Genomic DNA, 27,913 nt, shown 5'->3' on the forward strand with positions numbered 1-27,913 from the left:
TTTAAATGTTTTTATTCTTGTTATTTACTTATTTTTGTTCAATTTTTTTATTACAAAATTAAATTTAATAGCAAGAGTATATAAAGTTCGTAATATAATATTATAAATAAAAATAAACATACAATATTACAATAGAAGAGTTCTAAAACTTAAAAACTAAAACATGTTAAATAATTCACTAAAACTAAACATGTTAAATGATCGCTTGTTGATAAAAAAACAAAGAAAAAAATAAATAAAAAAGAATATACATTAAATATATACATATACTAATATAGATAAGGGATTTTCAAAAATTTAAAAGTAGATTAGTATACTTTCAGTTGAAAAAATGAGTTTTTTAAGATTTTGTTTAAAAGAATCAAAATTACATTCTTGAGAAAAATCTTTAGAAGTATTTAGAACTATACTATTCCATAAAAATGGTCCGCAAAATGAAATAAAAAATTTTCCAAAATTAGTTTGAGAAAATGGTTGTCGAATTAAATTATCGTTGCTTAAAATATATTTATTTCTATCTCTTTGTAAATTTAAGTTACGAAAAGAAACGGGTGATAGGTGAGTCTTGCATTTATACATAAAACAAAGAATATTAAAAACATTTAACTCAAATATATTGAGTGCTTTCATATCATATAAAAGAGGCTTGGCGTGAGCAAAACGGTCCTTGAAATTTAAAAGGCGTGCTACATGCTTCTGTTGTCGATAGAGAGGTTTAAGTTTACTTTTATAAGTGCTACCCCAAGCAATGTTTGCATAGTTAATATGGCAGTGAATTAGCGAATGATATAATTGAATTAAGGTATGTTTATCAAGAACGTTTCTTATTTTGTATAAAATGCCTATACTCTTTAAAATTTTATTGAACAAGTTAGCAATGTGGCTTTTCCAATTAAAATTTTCATCGAGATATACACCTAAAAACCTTGTCACTAGAACTCTTTTAAAAATTATGTTATCGATAAAAAGAATGGGGTAAGTTGATATGCAGCTGGTGTTTTTACCATAAAGATGAAAAAGAATCCATTTAGTTTTATCAATATTTAATGATAGTTTGTTCCGAATAGTTTATTGCAGAAAAAATGACATTTTAAACTAAAAATGAAAAAAGTTTATTTTTTTAATTATAATTTCAAAAAAATCTTAAATAATAATTTTTTTATAAAATAATTGTAATTTTTGAAATTTTTATAAAATTTTGCTTCTTTTGAGACCCAACATGACATACTTTTGAAAAACTTTTTTTTACATAATATTAGGGACTCATTAAAATTTTAGAGATCTTGAGGAACCTCAAGATAATTTCCTAGAGCATTGATATTTTTTCAGAGTATTTCTGAAATGAATAGACAACTTTTACACACCCAGGCTAAACGAATTGTAAAAAAAACTAAAATTCACTCCACCCTATTCCGTACCACTCCAACTTTTTTAAAAGAATTTCGTGAGCAATAGCATTAAAAGCTTTTGCCAAGTCAGCGAAAACACCTAAAGTAAATTGAGAATTTTCAAATGAGTCAGATATTTCTTGTAAATTGTAGAATGGCATGTTCAGTGGAATTGTTTTTTTGGAATCCACATTGATTGCTGTATAATAAATTGTTTAAAAGTAAGATGATTATAAGTTTTATTGTACAAAATTCTTTCTAAAACTTTAGAGAATACAGAAAGTAGTGAAATTGGACGACAGTTACTTATATTCTTAATGTCACCACCTTTTAATATTGGTATGACTTTTGCTAATTTTAGAGCTTGTGGAAATCTTAAAGAGTATATCTTTTAAAACATCAAATGAAGTTATAATAATGTTGCCGTTAATACCATCAGGGCCTACTGCTTTGTTAGATTTTAACATTTTAAAGGTAATTTCAAAATCTTCAAAAGATAATTCAAAAGAGTTCAAGTAAGAGTTTAAAGAGAAACATAGATCATTCATTAAACTGTTTGCTATAGGAATTTTTTTTGCAAGATTTTGCAAGAGACACAAAATATTTATTAAACTCTTCCGTAATTTGTCTTTTATCATATGAAAATTCATTATTATGTTTAACCATGTTTGGCAAAGGGTGAGATGTACGTTTTTTGTTGTCAGTAATTTCTCTTATTATAAACCAAGTGCGTTTAAAATTTAATTTATATTTATCTAGTAAATTTAAATAATATTTTTTGTTTGTTTGTTTCTGTTATGCAAATTATATTAAAAAGATTACAAGTTTCTTCAATAAAATTACTAAAGATTTGAAATTTTTTTTTTAAACTTCGGATATTAAGGTGTAAGACCCCTCAAAAATTTTTTACTAAAAATCTTTTTAACAAAAAACCAAGAACGTCCAGAGAAACAACTATATAACGGGATTTTAAACAATGCAAAGTAAATTTATTAGTTGTTATGGTTACCAAGTAAAATGGCAGACATCCAAAAATGTTTAGGCCACCCCGGCCATTCTATCTCAGAAACTGAAAGCATATAGGATATGATTTTTTGGCATATAATTAACAACATAATAATCTACAAACGAAACTAAAATTGTTCTAAAAAATAAAGTATTTAAGCTATGCTGAGTTTTTCAAAAATGCATATTTAAAAAAAATGCATTTTTGTGAACTAAATCTTCCATAAATCAAAAACTCCTAACAGTATTATAAAACTTTTAGTTCCAATTGTACAACTAGATGCAATAAACATTTGGTGAAAATTTCATGCAAATCTGACATACGGTTAATGAGATAGGATGGCCAGGAGCTTAGAAATTGACAATTTGAGAAAAAGCATTTAAACATTGCATTAACAATTTTACCAAATAAAAATGTCAAAAACTCAATTTAAAATCTGTTATTTATAAGAACAAGAACCAGGATCATATAGAAAACCTTCTTGGTCATTCTCTGAGTCATCTTTATTTTTTTTGCATCCACGAATAACTTGTGGTCGCTTTTTAGATGTTGGTCGATTTCGATACTCTGCAAAATTTAAACGCTTTTCGTTCGTAGTTGAACAGCCTTAAAGAGTATATATACCAGGAATAGAGAATAAGCTTTTACAATCTCCATCACCATAACAGTTAACATACCTTAGTTTACTTTGTGAAATAGAACGACTAGATATTCTTTGTGCACCAATTACTTCCATGCCAGAAGCAGAAGTTATAAATGTAAAAAATACTTCCAGATGCCAGAAACTCATTGGCTCGTAATCTGTGTCCATTGATATTGCTGTAACAACTCCATTTAATGAAGAGAACTAACGACGTTGTCAGCTACCATCAGCTGATACTGCAGTGTCAACAATATGAAGAAGATTGACAAATTTCTTTAACAGCATCAATCATTGTTTCTTTTGCGAGAATTTTAGTACAATCAGAGACAGATTTATTTATTTTGTTGTAATTATTTTTAGTCATAGGTTTGAAGTATAAAATTCAATTTTTTCATTGCAGTTAGAGCAGCAAATTTTAACATTGAGTTGAATCCTTTTTTTTTTTTGAGAAAACATTATGAAAGATTTAATTTTGATTGTAAACATTTATTACAACATAATTGATTAATTACACCAGACAAAATTTCAATACCGACAATTCGATAACCAACAGTTTTATTTTTATTATGCTGAGTTGTCTCAATTTTTTTTTGAGGATATCGATAAATTTAAAGAAGTTTTAAAAGAAATATGGTCATTTTCATAACTAATAACAGGAGCAACTGATAAAGTTGAATCGATTGGCAAAGTTTTAGTGTATCTATTTCCATGAAATTTTCTGGATTTTTTACTTTCGGTACTTTAACTCTACATGATTTAACTATTGAAAAAAAAGTTTATTAAACAACAACAACAACAAAAAAGAAGCTTGCAATTCTGATCAAAACCCTGTTGCTAGGCAGATCAAATTTACCCATTCAAACGAATTGATTTATATCTCAAGAACTAAATCTTACTTTGAGAAATGGTTTTCGAATTCAAATTCAGCGATAAATTTCGTGTCAGAAATACAAAAAATATTTTTTTTGATTTTTTAATAACTTTTGAGGGGTCTTACACCTTAATGCGAATGTTGTTAATATTATTTTGATCAAGAAATCCTTGAATTTCATGGGTATAAAAGTAGTTGGATTTATTTTGCAAAAGCAAAATAAATGCAATTACTTTTATACCCATTTTATTTTGCAAAGCACCAGAATCAGTAAAATAATTAAGATCAGGATCAGATTCATCGTCTAATAAGAGATCATTAGTTCGAAAAAAATTATAAAAACTATTTAATTTTTGTTTTTTCATAATTGAAATGAGATCAAAGAATTTCTTTTATAAATCCCTTGTGATTAATTTATCATATATAACTTTAGCGTACTTACCCTTTGCCCTTAACTCTTTTGCCTCATTCAGGAGTTTTTTTCGTCTTGCCATGTCATGCATGTCAAAGTGAAAAGAATTTTCTACTAAATTATTTTTTTTTCTTTTTTGTAATACGCAGACATATTTTTATTTTTTGCTTTTCAAACATTACAATAAATAATTTTAACCATACGGTTATTTTAATACTGATAGAAACATATTAAGCAAACTTTTAAGACCCGATATAGCATTAATTTATAACGAAGTTTACACGCTTATAACAAATTTCGCCATTACCTGGCCCCGCAGCGGCTGCCTACGCAGGACATGTAAAAAAATTATTCTTATCATATGGCTTTGAGTCCTGTCAATTACGAGGATTTTACATTTAAGGTAAAAACGTTCAACATAATAAACTAATTTGAGTTAATTTAGTTTTATAAAACATAATTTTATATTTTATACATAAAATTTAAATCGTTATACACAATTACTACTTACGCTTAAAACGTTGTACACAATAACGATAGTATTACGATTATTTAATTTTGATAAAATTTAGGTTATTGCACTGTAAAATGAAATCACATATAAACTTGAAATGTTATATTGTAGTTTCAGGTTAATATGTAATTTGATGCCTGGTATATATTATAATATTATTAAAACTCAGGACTTTCATCGCGATCACGAGTTTGAATTTCATAACTTTGAGTAGACAACACTTGTCCATTTGAAATGGAATCTATAAAATAAAAAGTCTCTATTTCAATAAAGTGTACTTTTTTAAAATGTAGAAAAAAGTCTTTTATGAAGCCGATAAATTTTATTGAACTTTAAAAGCAAAATAAAATTAATTACGGATTTAAGAAACGATGTCAATTGAAATAATTTTATTAATACAAACAAATCATAATAAATATCAAGACAAATATTAGGCGTACTGCTACACTATTAAAAAACTTCAAAATAATAGCTAATTTATGATAAATTTTTAAGATAAATAATCAATAAGTGTTTTTATATCTTGTAGACCAATATACCAAAATACCAACAATGTACTATAATAAAATAATTAAATTGTCAATAAAACTTGAATCAAGGCAATGAAAAATACGATTTAGAAAGGCTTTATACGATATTTCCGTAAAAAGAAGTTAAATTTGCTCACCTGTGATCTTTGATAAAGTCAGTTTTATTGGCATAATATTGGATTGACTCAATCAAATATTATGTGCCTATTAAAGTAATGAATCAGTTTAGTCAAAAAAGTAATCAGTTTTACTCCAAAAATCACGTAGATATTTTGAATGTACAGATTTTTATTGCACTGATTAGTTTTTGTAAATAATTAAAGATTTAGTTTAAAGGAGTCGCTTCAGATTTTACTGAGCAAAAATTTGTCTAAGAAAGAACTATTTAATTTCAAATATGATTTATTTAATATATAGCATTCGGCGTTTTATATGATAACTTATTACTATCAGAAAAAGATCAATATGGCTAACAATGCACAAAATCAACAAACAAACAGCTTGACTCTTACAAAAGTTTTCTTGTCAAATGACTAAAAAATGAAGTTCATAAGTTCGTCAGAAGTTGCATACATGCATAATGGGTTAAAAACACTTAAAATACATGCATCTATGAATTCCTGAAAGCAAACAACCATTTTTTTAAATTATATGACAAAAATTTTTTTAAAAATCTACTAAAGTTTGATGAAATGTTTTTACACTTTCTTCCCAAAGTTTTGTTTTCTTGTTTCAAAGTTTTTGATTTTTGAAAAGCAACTTCTTAAAGCATGCTTTAAAGTTTAAATTTATTAATTTAATAACTTTCAAAAATGACTTTTTAATACTCTGAAAAAAAATTTTAACCAGGTGTGTCAAGATCTATCTAAAAAGTATTATTCCTACAGCAAATTCATTCCTTTAGATATAAACAAAAAATAGAAGAAAAAAAACGAAAATAAACTTTAAAAATTGGAATAAAAATTATTTTATAATAGACACAATCATAAAACAAAGAGGTTAACTACATTTTTAACAAAAAAATATAGTTATCAAAGTTTTTGAACACAATGTAGACAAAAAAAAAAGGAAAAAAAAAGAATGAAAATTAAATGAATACCTAACAACCATTTTTCTGAAACAGCACAAAAATTTTTTCTCCTACATCTTATGTGACCAATACCCATACCAGCTTTCCTTAATGATGCTGTTAACTAAATTTGTTTTCTTTTTATTATAATCTTATAACTTAAAATGGTTTACTACTGTATAAGTTGTGATATTTAAAAAATTTAAAACTAAGATTCTAAATAACAACTCAAATTGTTTAAAGCCTAATAATTTTATGTTTTCTAACTTTTGAATAATAATAATAAGTACTTAAGCTACCTTGCCTCCACATTCTAATATCAACTTTTCCAAGTCTTCATGCGAAGGAAATGTTTTTTCAGCTAAGTATATTGGAAGTAATTTTGAGAAAAGAGTAGTATGTCTACTTCTACCTTCTGAGAAACGTTGTGATCGAGAAACCTTTTTGAAAAAAAAAAAAAATTTAGGATATCTATGAAATGATTACCAATCGCAGCATTGTTTTATTGTTTCTTAACATTTTAAAATAACAACTATATATGAAATAATAAATAAATAGTAAAAGGTGTATATATATATACATATATATGTAATAGTAAAAGGTATATATATATATAAATAAAAGTAAAAGGTATATATATATATATATATATATATATATATATATATATATATATATATATATATATATATATATATATATATATATACTAGACAGGTCTGTCATTTTTGACAGACTTATCAGGGACCAACAGGTCTGTCAGGAACCTTCAAGTATTAAAGACCTAACTGTGCCATCTGACAATGGCACAGTCTATCTTTATCAAACAGCCATTTTAGAACAAGAAGATCAAAATCTGTGTCGATTGTCAGAGAGTTCTTAGACTCAAGATAAGATAATAGAAATTGCTAATTCTCAAAGATCTTGCTAATAATAGAGAGATTGGACAGTAGTTGGTCTGTAGTTGGAGGACTGATTGGAAAGTAGTTGGAGGGATCAGAATGTTCTCCAGAGTTTTTAAAAATTGGAACCACATATACCAGTATCCAACAGATAGGAAACTAAGATTTAATCAAGCATTCACTAAATACTTTAGAGAGTAATGAAATGAGTTGGAGAACGCTTTTGTAAGACTATGACAAGAATATTGTCTGGACTACATGCTGTAGAAGAGTTTAATTAAGAAATGACTTTAGCAACAGAAGCCAAAGTGATTTGGATGTCTAACAATTGGGTTAACAACCTGTTTAATTGGAATAGCCAGAAGAATAAGACCATTTGAGAGTTGGAGTAGAGGAAAAATCCTTTTCAAATAGCACTGCATTATCTCTAAGAGAGGAAGAGATGAAATAATTAATTTAAATTTGTTAATGACACTGTTGAAGATTTTCCAAAACTCTCTAAAACCTTCTTTGATGAAATGCACAAATTAGTAAACTGAGAATATTAGAGCTTAGCATCAGAAAGTATCTTTTTACATCAGTTCCTTGCAATAAAAAAAACAACATCTTTTTACATTGGTGAAGAGATGCACATAAAATAGAAGCATATAAAAGGATAGTCAGAGAACTAAAACGAGATTTCATGGCAGATAAGTGAATTGATGCATAAGTATATACCAACCAATGTGACTATTGGAGTCTTGGCAAATCAAATAATAACAGCCATCAACACCAAGATCTGAAGATAAAAAAGTCAAACTAAAATTAGTTTCACAAACAGAACAGGATTCTCTAAAGGCACTATTAGAGACACCATCTATGCAAAACATGGCACTGTTAATACTCTGGTATTTTGCACCTCATTAGGAGATAACAGGAAGAGTTGCATAGCTTCTATCAAGAAGATGCAAGCAAAAACTTATGAGTAGAGTCAAGAAAATCAAGCATTCATTATCCTAGACAGGAAACAATGTAACACAGATTTATATCTACGCCAGCCTAATAGATAATAAAAGAAGTGCGAGGCTGCTCAGCAGAATTATTCTGCTTGCCTCTAAGTAGTAACTTAAGCAAACTTAGATACACATAAGACAAACTGTCACAGTAAATAACTAAACAAAAAAAAAAAAACTTGAACATTAAAACAATTTGATTTTGTTTTAAATCATAAAAATTAAAAACTCAAAAAATAAAATTTAAATTTCAAAACCTGTGCAGCAGGAAAATATTCAACTAATTCATATTCATCTTCCGGAAGCCATTTACCATCATTATAAGAATCAGAGACCTAAAAAATACATAAACTAGAAAAAAATAATTTTAGTAAAAAAAAGCACCCAAAAATATTATCATTTTTACCCATTTAGGAGATAACAGCCAGCAACCTTTGATGATAGCATATAGAACATTTAGTGTCCTTCTACCACTACCTGAAACTACATGTGTAGTATCATGAAAAACATTTTTACGCAGTTGAAAACCTCCAAGATGTTTTGATGCAGCTTTAAAAAAATCATGTTCACTGTAAAAATAATTTCAATAATTTACAAAAGCTTTAAAAAAATTATAAATGCGAAACAAAAAAAATAAAAAATAAATATTAACAGTAAACCATAAAACAAGCCCCAGTTTTTTTTGTTTAATCTGTTTTTTCGGCAGAACTTTATAAGAGAAGGGAACACATTTTAGACTGGGCTTATAGACTGATGTGATAATTTCTTTAGCCACATTTATAAAAATGACAATTAACAAAATGATTTGTTAATTTGACGAAATGTTGGCAATGAGTTAGAGTTTTTATAGGAATAAATATGTAAAAAAGTTTGCAATAAGTTCAAATTACAGAAACATAAACTTTGAAATTAGTAGTGAAGGTATAGGTGTAAAGGGGTTTATTATTTTGTAAATGTTTTATTATAAAATTTCTTTTCATGGATTTATTCCTATTTGTTAAAAATTTATTTATTTTTAAAATATTTTGAGGAAATATTGATACCCTCATTATCAAGTATATTTAAAAACTGTTATGAAAAATAAAACTGCTATATTATACAAAACCTTTTAAATTTACGAAACAATGTTCTTTGTAAGAGCTTCTTTTTAAGAGAGTTTTTTGTGACTTAAGTATCTGAACATGGGTTTCCAAAATGATGTCATCACATAATTGCCATCATCCGGGTTAAGACCATTGTTGGGAAAGGTACTTTTATTGTGATGTATTTCCAAGGCTTTCCTAACTTTCCTGGTAAAATATTTACTACCTATATTTAAGGTATTGCAACCATTTCAGCGAAGCTACCTTAACAAATTTTGAAATGTTCAGCTACAGCTAAATTTTCCCCTTTACTTTGTTGTGTACCTGTTTGTTGCTGGCATATCCGAGACAATATCTTTAGTCCTGTTTCACCAACATTACATTTGCCACAAGAGCACTCTAATTTGTAAACACTGGGATAAGAATTAACTGGTGTAGGTTTATTTTTGGAACTAAGTAGACTTTAGAGATTTAAACACTAGTGCATACCCTACTTTTTTAAAAGCTCTTCTTAACTTAGGACTGGTTACAGGGATCCAGAGTAAAGACAAATCTTTTTAGAGACATATAAAAATGTTGATTTTTTGTGAGATCTTTTTTGTTGTTAACACTTTCTTTTGCAGACTAGTTTTTCCAGACTTTTCTTCTCATAGCCAATTTATACAAATACATCAATAAGAAACAACAACTCGTCATCAATGTTATTTTTTGTGCATAAACATAGTGCTCTATGGACAAAACTATTAAATGCACCATTGATAATTTTAGGGTCACGGCATGAATTTGGTTTAATTTGAATGTTTGTAATGTATTTTAAAACTATATGTACCAATTTTATTGTTAGTAACTGAAACATCAAGATAGTTTAATTAGTATTGGTTAAGTTGGCAGTAGTATCAAAAGTATTGGTTAAGTTGGCAGATTCCATTGTGTATTGAATATTTTTATTTTGTATATTAATTAGATCTAAAAACTTTTGCGCATCTTCTTTTGCCGGCTACCTTAAATGTACATCATCAATATGTTTTTTAAATGATTTCACATGGATGTTATTGTTAAGCACCATTGAAAAAGTATTACTTTCATTACTTTCTAGATACTATAAAAAACACTTGGCAACTACCACCATAAGAGGTAACCCAATTGGTCTGGAGTTTTTGAGCTCATGAATATCAATTTCATATATAAAATTGCAATGAGAAAGACAAAGTTCTAATAGTAACCCATTCTCTTCAAAAATTACTTAAGATATAGAGCTCTGGTTGTTTCTTAATCTTTTAACTAATATAATGATTGCTTCTTTAATCGAGACCGAAGTGTACCATTTAACACCTGAACTATGCTTTATATATATATATATATATATATATATATATATATATATATAAATATATATATATATTTATATTTATATTTATATTTATATATATATATATATATATATATATATATATATATATATATATATATATATATATATATATATATATATATATATATATATATATATATATATATATATAAATATATATACACAGTAGACAAAAAAATTTAATGGCACAAGCATTTTTTTAAAGCTTTTTTTAAACTTCCGTTTTCTCGTGTTTTTTTAAAACTGTAAAAAATGTAAATGTACATCAAAGAGTACTACTATTATGAAGATTTTTATATGTTTTTATGCACAATTTTACCAAAAGATTATTGTTTTTAAAAACATTATAAACACAAAGGTGTTATATTGGAAGCAAAAAAATAAATGGCACAAAAACTTTATTTAGTATTTTTTTGAATTTTTGTGGGAAAAAAAATAAAATTTTGGTAAGTTAAAGTCTAAAATTATATTTACATATGTAACACATAAGATGCGTTCATATGTAACATATAAAATATAATTGCAACACACAAGTTTTGATTAATTGAATAAAATTGATTAATTTATAGCAACATGCACATTGTAAAACGACATTAGACGATTTCTCAAAGAAACTTAGTTGTGGATTTGTTAAATAGTGGCAAGACCTACAGAGAAGTTAATAAACAGACTGGAATCCCTTTTCGAACTGTCGGCAACATTATAAAAAAGCATAATTTGAATGGGACTATAAGTGATATATCAGGAAGGGGCCGTAAAAGAAAAACATCTGCTGCTATTGATAAAACATTATTTTACAGAAGAAACATTATTTTACAGAAGAAAAACAGATTTGAAGCTGCTCAAAAGATTGCAAACAAAGTTAAAAATGACCACAAAATCATGATAATATCAATGTGATGGAATGGCCTGCAAAGTCCCCCGACCTTAATCCGATTGAGCATTTGTGGTACATTCTAGAACGGAAAATTGGAGATCGAGCTTACAGAAGACAAAATTATCTAAAAGCTAAATAGTCAAAGCATGGAAGAAAATCACTCGAGAAGAAACCAAATCTCTTGTGAAATCGATGCCTCGACGTCTGAAAGCAGTTATTCTGGCAAAAGGTGGCCCATCTAAATATTGATATACAAAATTTTTTGTCTAAACACTAATTTTTTTGTCTAATTTTGGAATTTTTCTTATTTGTGCCATTATTTTTTTTGCAAGAAAATATTTGATCAATATAAGTACAACTGATTTTTATACATCATATGAACTTATATTTGACAATTTTTGAATAGGATGCTTCAATATAATACTACTTTCAAATAATTCATAGTTTTTAAGGGGGTCTCTGCATATATATTTTTTAAATGTTGTTTTTTGGGACACCCTAATATATATATATATATATATATATATATATATATATATATATATATATATATATATATATATATATATATATATATATATATATATATATATATATATATATATATATATATATATATGTTACAGCATTGAAAATAAGAAATCAAAGCAATGCAGTCTCAACTTTGTTAAAATTGCAAACAAGCAATTGATAATTTTAAATTTATTTTAAAATAACTCATTTCATTGCAATGATTTCAAAAATGGTACAAGAAAAATAATTGAAAAGATTGAATGAAAAACAAAGTACAGTTGAAATAATGTTCATTTATACAACAATTTCGAATAATAATAAAATACGAACTTCAATCTCTCAAGTTAAAGAAAAAAAACGTATCATTTTTTTATCTCTTGCTTATTAAAATCATTTCAAAAACCGCTAATATTAATTAGTCAATAAAAATGTTATTGACTTTCGTTGGTAGATACTATTTGAACTGAATATTTAATACTAAGAAGACAATTGCTAACTTAACATAATTAATAATGTAACATAAAATAAATATATATACTTTTTTAATAATTTAGTTAAAGAAAAAAAAGTGCAAACAAGCATTTAGTAATTTTAAATTTATCTATACATCATTCATTCATTTATTGGTAAAACTTAAAATGAAAAAATTAAATAAAAAGATTTAAAGAAAAATAAAACAAATTGATAAAGTGCAGTAAAAAGAAAAAAAGTTTTTAGTTAAATACAGAAATTATTATGCATTATAATATTATTATTAATTATTATTAATATATTGAATATTTTATTAAAATAATAAAATAAGAACAATCATTTATGAAAAAAAGAACTTTTTTTCATAAATCATTTTTTTTACCACCAGTAAAATGGTAAAAGTGTAAAATACTACTAAAAAAATAATAATTTCTGTGAAACAGCAAAATTAGTGTTTCAAACAAATTGTAGTTAAAAAAAAAAGAGAAAAGCATATCAATTAAACTTAATAAACTTAAATAACAAAATATCAGTGTTTCTAAATAGCATGAATAATCATTTTCTGTCACTAATTTCTAAAAAGAAATATGATGTAATCAGGAAGCGATTTTCTGTCACTAACTTCTAAAAATAAATATATTGTAATCAGGAAGTGTTCAAATGGTTGCTGTCAATTATCTGTAAAACATGAAATTATATATTTAGATATTTACAGGGCATCACATGTGGTCCTGTTGTTGAGAAGATAATAACAAATTTTTGTTGTTGTTGGTTGTGGAAATTAATATGGCACAAGAGATATTACAGGACTCATTTAGCATAGAAATACAAAATTGAATAGTTGTAGATTGCGGTTGATAAGTATATACATTAGCCAAGATGTATATACTTATCGATATCTTGACAGATTCGTTAGTGGCATACATGACCTGTGTAAGGGATGTAATTGAGGTATTGGGTAAACTTATATAACTCTAATATTGTAATAAAACTCTAATGTTGTAATAAAACTATAATGTTGTAATAAACCTCCCTAATATATTATGTAGTCATAAATTCCACAATATATTATTATTATCTAGTCATATACCTCCCTAATATATCATGTAGTTATAAACCACCCCCAATATATATAATAAATAATCAATAAACTTATTGATGTAGATATGAAGATAAAAGATAAAACTATGATGTTAAAAGACTTCTTCATGATAGTGATCATGTTTCCGTGTAATGTTATAACACCTGATCCTATTAAGCATTGACTTTCTAGTATTTTTTTTAGTTAAAAAAAATTAAATAACCATTGAGATTTGCTTGAAGGGAGGATAGGAGATTATCTACCAAAACAGATTACAGCAGTGGTGGCTTATTTAAGAAGGGCTCATAAAAAATGAAGCTTATTAATGATTTACTGTATCTAACATTATCTTTGTTTATTTACCTAGAGTGTAGGCTGGTAGCAACTAATGATGGATTTAACTAAAGAAAATTATTTTATAATTTGTTAAATTAAAATATAAAAATACAAACTTTTAGATTATATTTACAAATTTATAAGATATACCTTTGAATAAGTGTTTGATTGATGTAAGATTTGATGTGATTTAATTAAACAAGAATTATCTATTTCACCATCAGAAATTCCTGAATCATTATCATTAATAAATTTTTTACTATCAGGGATAATCTCCTGATTCAATTTTAAAGGATTTATTAATCCGCTATTTTCAACTAATCCTGAACCCATATGAACTTTCAGAAAATCTTTATTTGATGAAAAGTTGAGTTTATTACTTATCTCCTGAGGAAAACTAGAAGTCATGTTTTTACATTTCTTGGTAATAAAATGTTGAGTATTTTCACAAACCACAGATTTATTTTTTCTAAATTTCATAGTAGTGACTTTGAAGTCACCACCTGAAGATCTTCGATGCAAAGATTTTAGCCTTTCAGATGAACGAGAAGGCAGTAATTCTTTTTGTGGCAGCAATGTTTTGGTCACAAGACTATCATTGAAACAATTTATACTTAATTGTTTGGTATCATTTGTATCTGTGTCTTTAACAGACAGTAAACATAACTTTTCCATTAATGGTATTGAGAATGCAGATTTGTTAACAACTTCATCTGTATCTTGACACAAGGAAACATTTCCTAAAACAAAACAAAAAAAACAAATTTGAATAAATTCAATTTAAAACTTTTTAAATTCAATTTTATTTTATCTTTTTATGTATTTGCTGATAGAACTAAATTTTTAGTTGATAAATAGAACTACAGTGTCAGCCAAATTAATCAAAATCAATCAAAAATAAGCAAATTTTTGACAAATCATTTTTATTCACTCCCAAAATTACATAAAATTGCATTCAAAAATACTGTTCATATAAAGTTCAGTACAGAGTATCTAGTACTTGGTGAAGGAACCTTTAACATTCAGAAGTGTTTGTATTCTTTCTGGCATAGAGTGAACCAGAGATGAGCAGTTGCCAATCAATTCAACATATCTTGTCCATGAGTTAATAATCTCTTCTATTAACTGCTTGTTTGTAATCTTTTACTTTACCACGTCAGCTTTAAGAATAAACCACAAGTTCTCAAAAAGGTTCATGTCTAGGCTATTGCCCAGCCATTGTAAAACGTCAATACCCTCAGAAATCAGATATTGGGCAATGCTACGCCCCTTACCGCAAGGTGCTCCATCATGCATAAAAATTGAATCTACAACGCCCTACGCTTCTCCAACACAGTCTTGTACTGGTTTTCCCAACTTTACTAACGATATCCTTTTCCTGAAGCCCTTGTTTTAAAAGAATTTCAACTTTAGCCTGCTATCTTGGAGTAAGATTGCCCCTATTTACCATAACGACTAGTTCAATAAAAACTATCAAAATCACATTGTAAGGTCATAGTAATGAACTTAATCAAAGATTTTTTACCATGCTTTTTGCAGTTTATTTTTAATTTATTGACGTATGTGCAAAAACACAGTGATTATATGCAACTTCAATTAATTGACCAACACTGTAAATTAGCTTTTGTTAAAAAAAGCCTATATAAAGTTAACAAGCCAATTAAAGGTTTCTTATATCGCTTAAAATAAAATTCTTATGACATTTTGTTGTCACCTTGTAATGCAACTATTTTGAACAAATACTCTTGAAGTATAAGAAAACAAAATTACAAATTTATTTTCTATGAAACACTTAGACTGTTGCAGAATCATTACAAATTTTAGTCTTAATTTTTAAATCTAAAATTTTAGTGTTATTGATTAAAACTGCATTAAAATGTAACATTGAATGACTAACGTTAATAAAAATATCATCCAACTTGTTTCTCTGTGCTGCTTTGTTCATCAAGGCTTGCTGCACAAAGAAACAAGGATTGAGAGAGGGTTGTAACAATGATTTAAAAAAATTAAAACAATTGAGTAGCTACCTCAACTGTAGTGGCCCTGTGGCAAATGTAATTGTTATATGATTAAAAAAAAAAAAGAAAAGAAAAATTTTATCAATAAATTAATTAATAAACCTAATTATGCTTAGTTGTATTTAATTAATAAATACTCATATTTAGTTATACTGCATTTAACTATACCTAGTTAAATTTAATTTTACTAAGTTGCATACAATTATATCAAGCTATATTTTATTATATTGTATTTTATTATGCTTAGCTCTTTTCAACAATATTAAGTGTAACAGAGTATATTAGGTGTAAGTTACACCTAATATACTCTGTTAGACTGTGTAACACTGAAAAAGTAAAAACAAACCTTTTTTATTTGTGGGGCTTATTAAATTTTCTTGCTGTGTTACTTTTGCCATTGATAAAAGCTTCTTTTTTTTAATCTTTCCTAGACAACAATCAGATTCATTTAAAGATGTTTTTGGAGAATAGTTAATAGAGTTGTTGAAGACAAGTGTTTCTTTTAATGGATTCTCATTATTAAGATTGCTACAAGAACAAACACTAGAATTATTCAGAGATTTGGCAATTTTTTTTGTTTGAGATTTATCAAACCCACACTGGCCACAAAGCTGTTCATAGTAATTACTAAAATTCCTAGGACTCTTAGTATGAGCCAAATCTAATGAATTTTCTGTAATGTTCTTACGCTGTACATTATTATTATTTATTGCATTAAGTACACAATTAGTAAGCAATATTTCAGGAGTGTCAAATGGTTTTAACGGAGTGCAACATGATTTCTCATATAAACTTGAATTCAATTTTTCTTCTACTTTTGATAAAGATAATCTTTCAGAAAATCGCTGTACATTAAAACCAACTTTTAAACCCTTTTTTTGTATCTTTTTTCTTTGTGAAGACGCACCATTACAATGGTTTGTAACTTCTTCATCTAAGATGCAATTTTAAATATTACTAAAAAATAATTATTAAATCAACACCAAAACTAAAGTCAAAAATATAAAAAATTCAAATTACCAAAATTCAATTTGCACTGCACATCTTCATGTATAACTTCAGGTTCTAAAAAAAAATTTTTTAATCTGAATTTGACTTCTATGTGATATTTTTTAAATAAATATTTTTCATTAACATATTTCATAAAACTTAAAAAAAATAAAAATTCTTAATTTATAAAAAAGTTGAAAAATTCATCAGCGTTTTCATTTTAGATTAAAAATAATTTTTGTATAAAAAAAAGACATTTCATCCAAGATTACTGCAGGCTTGAATTAACCAATGCAATATTGAATTAACCAATCCAATATGCAATCACAAATTGCTTTTATATTTGGCATTGTTCTAATACGATTCTTTTTTTTTTTTTTTTGCTTATTTAATAAAAACTAACAATTAATTTGAGTTAACTACAATAAATGCAAGTATTTTCTTATTAACACAAGAATTGCATGTATTTTTTTATTAACACAAAAAGTGCAGGTATTTTTTTATTAACACAAAAAGTGCAAGTATTCTTTTATTAACACAAGAAGTGCGTGTATTTTAAAAAATAACAAGAAATGCAGATATTTTATGCAGCTAATGACACCACAAATATTTAATGATCTGTAAAAAAGAGAAAGAAAAAACAAAAAAAGAAAAAAATATAAAAAACTTCAGTTTATCACAACAAATTGCATTAAAAAAAATTAGATTTTTTATTGAAAATGCATAAAAAAGACAATTTATAAAATAAATTTAACAAGAAAGTTCTACAAAACAATCTTAAGTTTCAAACAAGTTGTCTGATGATGTGTCAATTTGTTTCTGCTTCTAGTTACTGGACAAATAGTTCCAGAGATATTTGACATCACTTAAAAACCAAATGACAAGATGTCTTTCTTTGTATAGGTATATTGTATAGGTATAAGATTTTTAATTCCAACCTCCATTCAACTTTGGCATGCAGATCAATACACACAAAAGATTATAATCAATTACCTAGTATTACTAAAGTTATAAAATAAATTTTAACAGAGCTTTAGTATATATTAGACACACACCTTTGTATATTTTTACTCATTGGCATATATTAGGAAAAAACGTTTGGGCTTTGCCATGGCAAAGACAACCTACATAGTAGAAAGAAAACTCCAACATCAAACCCCTTATAAAATACTCAGTTCTGATCTGTAAAACAGGTTTATGTCAGGGCATCCGATTGTAAAAAATTGCTTCACCTTTTCCACAATATCATATTTAAATAAGAAAATGGAATTATAGAAACCTATTCAAAGCTCACATAGAAACCTGTTCAAAGCACACAAGTGTGAAAACATGGATATTAAACTTTAATGAAAAAAAAAAAATGACTTTGAGCGCTACAGAATAAAAATGTTGATGAAAAATTCAAACAACTATATGACATGTTATTTTTTTTATCTACAAAACATTATCACTTTTCAATTGACCAAAAATTATTCAAATCTAATTATAATACAATTGATTCAATTGTATTTTATTTAGGTTTAAAAGAATTTATGTAAATAATTTCTGTAAAAGTAAATCAACTACAAATAAAACTAAATGCAATTAACGAGTGATTCATAAGTCTTTACAAAACTTTAAATTTAAGCTACTTTACTAGCTTTATTATAGTAAATATTATTTATTAAATAAAAATAAACTTTAGTTATTGTAAATTAAAAATATTTATTATATAAAGCTATTAGGGTCATGGTCGGCTATTTCTTGAAGTTTATATTTTACTTTCTCCATATGACTTTGAAACTCATTTAAATCTAATTCTCTTAAACATTTTTTTTATATATCTGATCAATTGATGATTTGTTTTGCAGACCATCCTCCCTCATTCTTTTAAACATACATTAGCCCAAAAGTTTTTAATTAGACAGGTTTGAGGAACATTTGGAGGATTATCATCCTTAGAAACAAATTTGATGTTATTAGCTTTCATGAAGTCAATGACCTCATTTTTGTAACGAGCACTAGCTAAGTCCAAAATATATATTTGTGTTTGTTATACATTGATCTAATAAATGGAATTAATTTATGTCTCAAACGTTAATTCATATAGTGCTTAGCATTGATTGAAATAGGTGATTCTTCTATAAATGATTTTGAGATTTTTGTTTGTTTGTTTGTATTTAATATCTTTAGGAGCTGAACTTTTATAATCAATATAATAACCATAATTACCTTTTATTTCACTGTTGTTTAAGGTAAAATATTTTCAATCATCAATAACTGTTTTTCCAAATAAAGATTTTGTTAATTATTGCGTTGTTTTTCACAACGGTGCTTTTACTTTTTTTCTGTTGAATTTCATCTTTTTTTAAATATCAACTTAGTGTACTTTGTGAAATATTAAATTATTAGCTTCAGTTCTCTGACTTCGTGTCATCTTTGTTTTTGAAAGTCACTTAACTTTGCCATGCTCTAGTTTGACAGGGCAGCCACTTTTTGGTAAATCTTCAGTTGTTGAAGAACGTTCATATTTTTTAACTATCAAATAAATAGTTCTTTAGGTATTTTTTCGTATTTAAAGTGTTTTACAACATTTAAATAGTAACTTACAATTTTTATAATTTTATTGATAGCTTCTCTTTTACTGCACGTGTGATTAAAATAAAAAAATTTTATTTTATTTTTTTATGTAAGAAATAAAATCTAAAAAATTAAAAAAATTTAGTATAAGTTCAAGATATAGACAAAAGATGTTTGCAAAGACTTATAAATCACCTGTTATTTTATAAAAAAGTGAGTTGTTACATTTATTTTGTACCATTTATTTTTTTAAATCAGCAAAACAGGTATATTATGATAAACATATAAAAACATTTATTAAGCAGAGCATAAAAGTTTAAAATATCTATTTGCTCATTTTAAAAATAATTTAGGCCTTGAAAATAAAATGAACGCTGAAATTTACAGAAATCATTCAAACTCTTGGTTTTAACTTTTTTTTTATAAACTTACAATAATCTTTATGGGGATTAATAAACACTTTTTATAAAATCCTTTTAAAAGATTAAGTTTTATTGAAAATTTCTTACTGAAATTAATTATCCTAAAAATACAAAAAGTATTTTCCTGACAAATTGACTGCTCAGATAATTAAACCTTTTGTGTATTAAAACTTTTTAAAAAACCCACCAGTATTAGAGCTATTAATAAATTCAAATATCCAGGGAGTATCAGGAACAGGTCGTGGAGTAGCAAGCAACTTATACAAATCCTAAAACATTAAAAAAAGATTATATATAGAATATTTAATAAATTTTTGTAAATATGAAAAGCATTAAAAGATCTTCATTTATTGTAACTTTCCTTGACCCTCATTGGGAGAATATTGTTGCTATTGTATATATTATAACAGTTTATCTTAAGTAAAAGTAAAACAGTAGCTAGAAGTTAGATAAATGTAACAATTCATGACAAAATTATTTAATTATAAAGATTACAAAAAAGTTAATTTACATAAAAAAATATCAGTTAAACAGAACACTTACAGAACTTTTTGCATATTCCTGACTGTCATGACAGATGATCTGATCTAAATCAAAATTATTAAAATTGTACTCTTTTAGTATAAAAAAACACAAAACAAATACAAAATTAAAAAAAATTTAACGAGATGTAAAATTTACAAACTTTCAATAAAAAAAAGATTGAAAAAATTTAATCTGGCTTATACACATAGTAACTACAGTGGTCATGCCACTCAGGGAAAACCTGGAAAACCAGGTAAAAGTTTTAAAAATTTAGATAATCAGGGAATACCTGGAATAGTCAGGGAGATTTTTTTAGTTTTATATTTAACTTGAAATTTTTTTGCAATATACAATATATATACAAAGACTCAATATAAATTTTGAGTCTTTATTATTATTGAAAGTTGATCATTACAGTGGTTTTATAACTTTTATAGTATATAGTAACTATATATTTTTATAAATGTTTAATTAAATACAATAAGACATGACTTCAGAAAGGGCATATTTTCAAGAAGATTGATTACAACACCATATTTATAAAAAAAGGTTAGTTCCTGATGCACATGCAAAAACTGAAGCTCTTTTCTAAAGATGAAAAAAATCATTTGAATTGTCTTATACTAATATTCAGGCTGTTAAAAGTCATGCAGCAGGTATTTACACCAACTTTTTTTAATGAGGGTAAAAATTAAAAAAAAAAAAATTGTTTGATTGATTCTTGATTTTTCATTATAATATCAGTTTTTAACAGATTGTAATCAACCTTGTGGTTGCTTTTATTGTTTTCACATTACTATTCCAATCTTTGTAAGTTAAACTGACTGTGAAAAAAAAGATAACATTAAAATGTTAGACATTTTTAAAACCAAAATGTTTAATCTTTTAATTATCTTGTTTGAGGTAAAGAAGCATCTGCTGCAAAGCCTGTTAGCTGTTGCTTTGATAATGAAAAAGAATTGCGAGCTGAGCCACTTAGATGTTGTGAGCTGAGCCACTTGTAAGTAAAAAAAAAAAAATAAACATTTTTATACCAAAAAATAAGCAACTATTGATTCTTCAATTAAATCATCATTATCAACTAACGCTGAGATCATATGGGCACTGAAATCTACAATGTACTGGTACTCTAGTGAGCACCTCTATTATCATAATATCTCCATTTACAAAAGTATTTCAATGAATATTTGCTAAAAGAACTTCATATTTTGAACAAAATCATTTATTAAAGACAATTTTAAAACAAAAAATCAAAAAGTCTGATTGTTTCATTGTATCTTTTGATACGATGAAACAATTGATTTTTGAACGACACAAACCCAAACATATCAGATGGATCTACTCTCTTGGTATTGGGATATTAACAACAAAGTTAAACTGAGATATTCTTCACTGTCTGACCTTCTTACTCATTTCAACAAAAACTTATCAAGATTTAATTCAAGTAAAATATTCTAAGTCTCCATGGATGGAAATCTCTACAAATTGTATATTTGATATTTGTTATATACAAATTGTATATAGGAAACCTCTACAAATTGTAAGTTTTTAGATAATCTAAATAAACACAGAAAGGACAATGAGATCCCATAGATTATGAATATTGGAAGTTGCTCTTTGCATGTAATTCATGGTGCCTTTAAAACCGCTATCAAATCAACTGTATGGAATATTAAAGAAACTCTAAAAAGGTGTTGGCAAATTCTTCATGATAGACTGGCTAGGCATCAAGGTCATGAAACACGGATTGTCATGAATGCAGCAAAAAACCCTCTTTTCTTTTGTGCAACAAGGTGGATTGAAAGTAAATCTGTTGCAGATCATGGCATTGAAATCTGGCCTAATATATGTAAGTTAGTTGAGCTTTGAGAAAAGTTACCATCTTCAAAGCAACTAAAATCAAAAAGCTCTTTAAATGTCAATGTCTGATTCATGGAAAATCTTTAGTTGAGAGGTTTTGGTATAAATACAACAGTACTGAAACAAAATTTAACTCAAAAATCAATAACTGCAAGACGTTTAGTCAAAGATCATATGCTATCAAATAATTTTTAGCCCCATAATACCAAAATTAAAAACAAAACAATTATCAATTTATAATCAGCCATTGAAAAATATAGAAGCTACCTAAAATTAATCACAGACACATAAAGAAAAAGTCAATTGGCAAAGAAAGTTGTTAGCAATGAAATAAAAAATGTTGAAATAAGACAAGATCAACTGAAGAAAACTAGTGAAAAGTTGCAGCTTGATTTTTTTTTGTTTTTTTTTTTGAGTAAGTCGAGGAGAATCAAGATCTGATGTTTGTTTATTTCTAAAGCTAATGCTATGAAACAAAAAGCAAATGAGAAAAATAAAGAAATTAAGAAATTAGAGCTGGCACTTGGTATCTTAGAACAAAAAAGAAAGTTGCTAAAATAAATTTATCTAGAATAGTTCTTTTATAAAGTTTATATTTTGTTAACAAAACACATTACTTTGTTCAAAACAGATACAAATGCTATTTTTTTTAAATGTTTCTTATATTTATTGGATTTTCATGGCTTTGTTTCTTGTTTAAACTACTTTTTAGTCTAAAAAATCTTTCTTTAACAGATTGCTATTAAATAATTAAAAACAGGGAATACTCAGGGAAAATGGATTTCTAAAACTGCCATAAACCCTGAACTATATTATTAGGAAGATTACATTTTTAATGCGGAAAAAAACAAAATACAGAAAATTAAAATTTATTGGATACCCTTAAAAATCTATGAAAGGTAATTTTTTGTATACAGAGAAAAACCATTTTTACCTGGAGTATCAACAACTTTGTTCATTTTATTTAATCGATCCCGTTTCCTTTTTGCTTTTTCTTAAAATAAAAGATTACAATTCATGATTTAAACATATCATCAAAAGTAGGAAAAGTTAAAAGTAAAAAAAGATAAAAAATACTTGCGCTGTTGCACATTTCATCTTCAAATGATTTTGGTTGAAGTGATTTTATTCTTTTTGCTCTAGCTGGCTGACATGGTGATTCTATATATTGGGGAACTTTTGCAGGAAATAAAGCCTCATCTACCCAAGACATAGTTGATTTACAAGAGTCAACCCATAAAATGGATACAAAAAAAACATTCAAATATTTACGAACTTGATTGTATGTTGAAGGCCTACCATCTTTAAAAACCTAATTTAAAATAATATTACTTTTAAAAATTGAAATATATATACTACACTGAATATAGGTCAGCACTCTACTAATATAATTTGCTCATGATATTTAATATTATGACAACATAGCTTTACTTTTTACAGTCTAACTAGACTTTGTAAACTTACACCATGCTGTAATGTCATTCGTATGTATATTGTGTCTCCTAAACTCAAACCTTAGTTTCTCTCATTTCTTTCTTTCACATCTTTAAGTCCCTCATCTTGCTTACTGATATTATAGTTATGCCTTACTTGTAAAGCTTTTTAAAAAGCTATATAAAACACAACTATAAACAAACTACTAGACAAATATAAACATTGCTCAATATATGATAGAGGTCCTATAACTGCAATATAAAATACTCTAACTTAAAAAAATATATTTTATCTATGTCATCAAATTTTATTAACATTTAACATGGTAAAACATAACATTAAACATTTATTTAATTAAAATTTATTTAATTAAAACATTTGAAATATACAACACTTCTATGAATTTTATAACAATATTTGGATAGTCATTCTTAATTTTCTTTATGTTTCTTTTTAAGTGTTAACAAAAAGAATGATATTCTGACATTTTTCTTCGCTTATGACTTTGTCTATTAACTCCTACACTAATATAATAGTTCTTTCAGAAAAATTGTTTACTATATCAAGACTTTTAATAAAACTAACAAACTCCAAACTTAAGTCACTTAAGTTCCAGTATTCTGAAAGTAGTTTGCTGACTAATGCATCTGTATTTTGATATTATTACATCTGGAAATAAAAACACAACTGTTCTGTAACCAGATTTATAAGACTAAGAGATTTCTCCCAACCAAATTAGAGACTTTCTATAATATTATTATTAACTATTTGAATTCTATTAAAAAATTCTTAGGCCTGGGCAAAAAATATACTTTTTCATCAATTTTTTCCTTTTCTACATCAGCTCATCAAAAAGAGAAATAACTAGGTCTAAATAAAAGGTCTGGATACCAATGATGGCCAAGAACAAAATCAGTAAACTGAACAAGTCTAAATTTAAAAACTGCAAACCTTTTCATGGCAAAACAGACATTTGTTAAACTTGTGTTGTGCTGATGTAACGCTCTTGCCAACTGCAGCATAAGTAAAAATTTTAAACAAACAAAGCAGCTTAAGCAAGAGGATTGCTCTTAACTTCAAAGACAATATCTTTATAATTTTCAACTGTGCTATCCTCTACTTACCTAACACTTCAAAAAGAGATTATTTTGCAACCTTTGGACACCCATGGAGTAAGTAGTCAGAACAGATTTTGATGGTCATATCAATAAGCCCTATATAGTGAAACAGAATATTAATTTTTTCCAATCACTAAGCAACAGGTTGCACAATGAAAAATTTTAACCAAGAGAATTCACTTTGACAACTCCTCTATCACTTCTTTGATTCAAAGCCAAGAGTTATATACTAACGTCATTTACTTTTTGCTTAAATGTTAGCAACAGGTCATAGACAATGAAGATGCATATATTGTTAAAAATAAATAATAAATCTTTTTGGAAAAAACTTTTTAGCCACTTCAATACATAATCATATAAAGTGCAAACTTACTACATGGGTAACATTCTTTGTAAACTTTTCAGAGATCTATATAAAAAATAAATATATTATACATTTTAAAGCAAGTAAAATTTTATATATATTTTATGTGTAATAAAGCAAGTATATTTCTTTTTATACATTTTCTTTTAGAGACTTAAAAATATTTTTATATTTTATTAAATTTATGCTTTTATAAAATATTTTTATACTTTACTTATAATTATTAAGTAAAATATAAATCCTTTTACATCTACATTACTATTTTTTCTTTTCAAATTTACTTATATATATATATACATATATATATATATATATATATACCGTATAAAACGTGAAAAAAAAAAAAAAAGTCCTCAAATTTTTATTTTGGGCGGCACCCAAATCAATGCCCAAATACAGTCAACACTGTCGAAAATGGTCTACAATAGCCCCTGTATATATATACATACACATATATATATATATATATATATATATATATATATATATATATATATATATATATATATATATATATATATATATATATATATATTTTTTAATAATGATAGACTGCCTGCCCCAACCAAACCCTCAGTCGATGTAGCAGCACTCCCTTGCGAGTCAGGCTTTTTGTCAGTCGATGTAGCAGCACTCCCTTGCGAGTCAGGCTATAAGATAGTCGATGTAGCAACACTCCCTTGCGAGTCAGGCTATAAGATAGTCGATGTAGCAACACTCCGCGCATGATTTACAGTAAAAAAAATAAAAATAAAAACATTTTATTAAAAAAAATAAAAATAAAAACATTGTTTATATTTTTAAAAACATTCAGAATGTTTTAAAAACATTCAGAATGTTCTTAAAAACATTCTGGTCAATTAAATTTGCCTTTTTGTGGTTTTTTTATATAACAATTAATTTGTAATTAAATTAATGGTTTTGACTTTCGTCCAACACGGAAATGTTGGACGAAAGTCAAAAGTAATTAAAAGTGACGTATGTGTTGGCGTAAGAATCACTTTTTTCCATCCGCTCTTCCTTAAGCCAACAAACTATAGATCTATATATATATATATATATATATATATATATATATATATATATATATATATATATATATATATATATATATTATATATATATATATATTATATATATATATATATATATATATATATATATATATATATATATATAATTGATTTTTTGACAAGATTAAATAAAAATAACTACATGATTTTTATTTAATCTCATCAAGTTCAATTATATAGCTCTGATATCATTCATCGAGCACCCTTGCTGAATATATGCTCACAGCAAAATTAAACTTATATATATATATATATATATATATATATATATATATATATATATATATATATATATATATATATATATATATATATATATATATATATATATATATATATATATATATATATATATATATACAGTGTCGGACAAAACGAGTGCAACCAAATAATGCTAATTTAGTTTCTTTATATGAAAGTGCTTCATTTTTTCAATTTAGAGAAATAACTATGTAACTGTTTAGAGACAAAGTTCTTCAAGTTCTATTCATCACAAAGTTCATTATTTGTACACGAAATTTAATAAATTAATCAAAAGTATTAAAAAAAGTTGATTTCCTTCTGGACAAAACAAGTGCAACTCGACAAAATGTTGACCAAGCTGTATTTCGCTGTCAGTATTTTGTGGCGAATCCTTTGTTGTCGATCACAGCCTTGCATCTTCGAGGCATAGATTCGAGCAGGTGATCAATGAAACTTTGTGGAATCGCTCCCCAGACCTTTTGGATTTGTTCAAACAGTTGATCCTTATTACGAACACCTTCACGATTAATTCTGCGGTTGACGATCTCCCACAGGTTCTCGATAGGGTTGAGATCCGGAGATTGAGGCGGCCAATCCATCACCGATAGGTGGTTGTCTTGAAACCACTGCTTGACTACTTTTGCAGTGTGTTTCGGATCGTTGTCTTGCTGAAAAACCCATTTTATTGGCATATTCCATTCATGAGGTAACATAACATCTTTCAGGATAATTTTATGCATGAAACGGTCCATTATTCCATCGTTTTGATGTATTGGACCTAGACCGTTAGCAGAAAAACATCCCCAGACCATTACATTGCCTCCACCATGCTTCACGGTCTTATGGCAATAACGTAAATCAAAGCGTTTTCCGGCTGGTCGACGTACACGGCAAATGCCATCGCTACCAATGATGTTGAACTTTGATTCATCACTGAACAGGACAGTTCGCCATTTCTACACATTCCAGTCAATATTAGATGTAGCAAACAGGAGTCTTTTCTTCTGGGTTTTTAGTGAAATCAGCGGTTTCTTTGCAGGGCTTCAACAGTATGTCGTCTGATTGTTTGATCTGATACAGGCAGCTCTAATTGCTTTTGTATCTCGACTGATGATATCCAGGGATCCTTCTTGACGGATCTGACGATCATAGAATCCTCTCTAGAAGTGGTGGAACGCGGTCTTCCACCTTTGTTATCTGCTGCCAACTTCCCCATAGAACGATATTTGGAACATAGTCTTGATACGG

The 27,913-nt window shown here is 26.6% G+C and overlaps 1 protein-coding gene across 1 annotated transcript in view; it reads right to left on the reverse strand.

The window, feature by feature from the left end:
* Positions 1–4,750: 4,750 nt before the first annotated feature.
* LOC101240744 (microcephalin) overlaps positions 4,751–27,913 on the reverse strand; it is a 39,853-nt gene continuing 16,690 nt past the window's right edge. Inside the window, exons 4-17 of the mRNA XM_065812982.1 lie at positions 25,359–25,394; positions 23,511–23,745; positions 23,368–23,427; positions 20,592–20,635; positions 20,236–20,317; positions 17,098–17,142; positions 16,424–17,011; positions 14,210–14,799; positions 14,087–14,124; positions 8,734–8,896; positions 8,585–8,662; positions 6,733–6,873; positions 6,464–6,557; positions 4,751–5,075 (exon numbers count right to left, since the gene is read on the reverse strand). Of these exons, the coding sequence (XP_065669054.1) occupies positions 4,993–5,075; positions 6,464–6,557; positions 6,733–6,873; positions 8,585–8,662; positions 8,734–8,896; positions 14,087–14,124; positions 14,210–14,799; positions 16,424–17,011; positions 17,098–17,142; positions 20,236–20,317; positions 20,592–20,635; positions 23,368–23,427; positions 23,511–23,745; positions 25,359–25,394 (2,277 nt within the window). The 3' untranslated portion in view covers positions 4,751–4,992. The remainder of the gene's footprint in view (positions 5,076–6,463; positions 6,558–6,732; positions 6,874–8,584; positions 8,663–8,733; positions 8,897–14,086; positions 14,125–14,209; positions 14,800–16,423; positions 17,012–17,097; positions 17,143–20,235; positions 20,318–20,591; positions 20,636–23,367; positions 23,428–23,510; positions 23,746–25,358; positions 25,395–27,913) is intronic.

The sequence above is a fragment of the Hydra vulgaris genome, chromosome 12 (assembly GCF_038396675.1).
Source record: "Hydra vulgaris chromosome 12, alternate assembly HydraT2T_AEP".
Lineage (NCBI taxonomy): Eukaryota > Metazoa > Cnidaria > Hydrozoa > Anthoathecata > Hydridae > Hydra > Hydra vulgaris.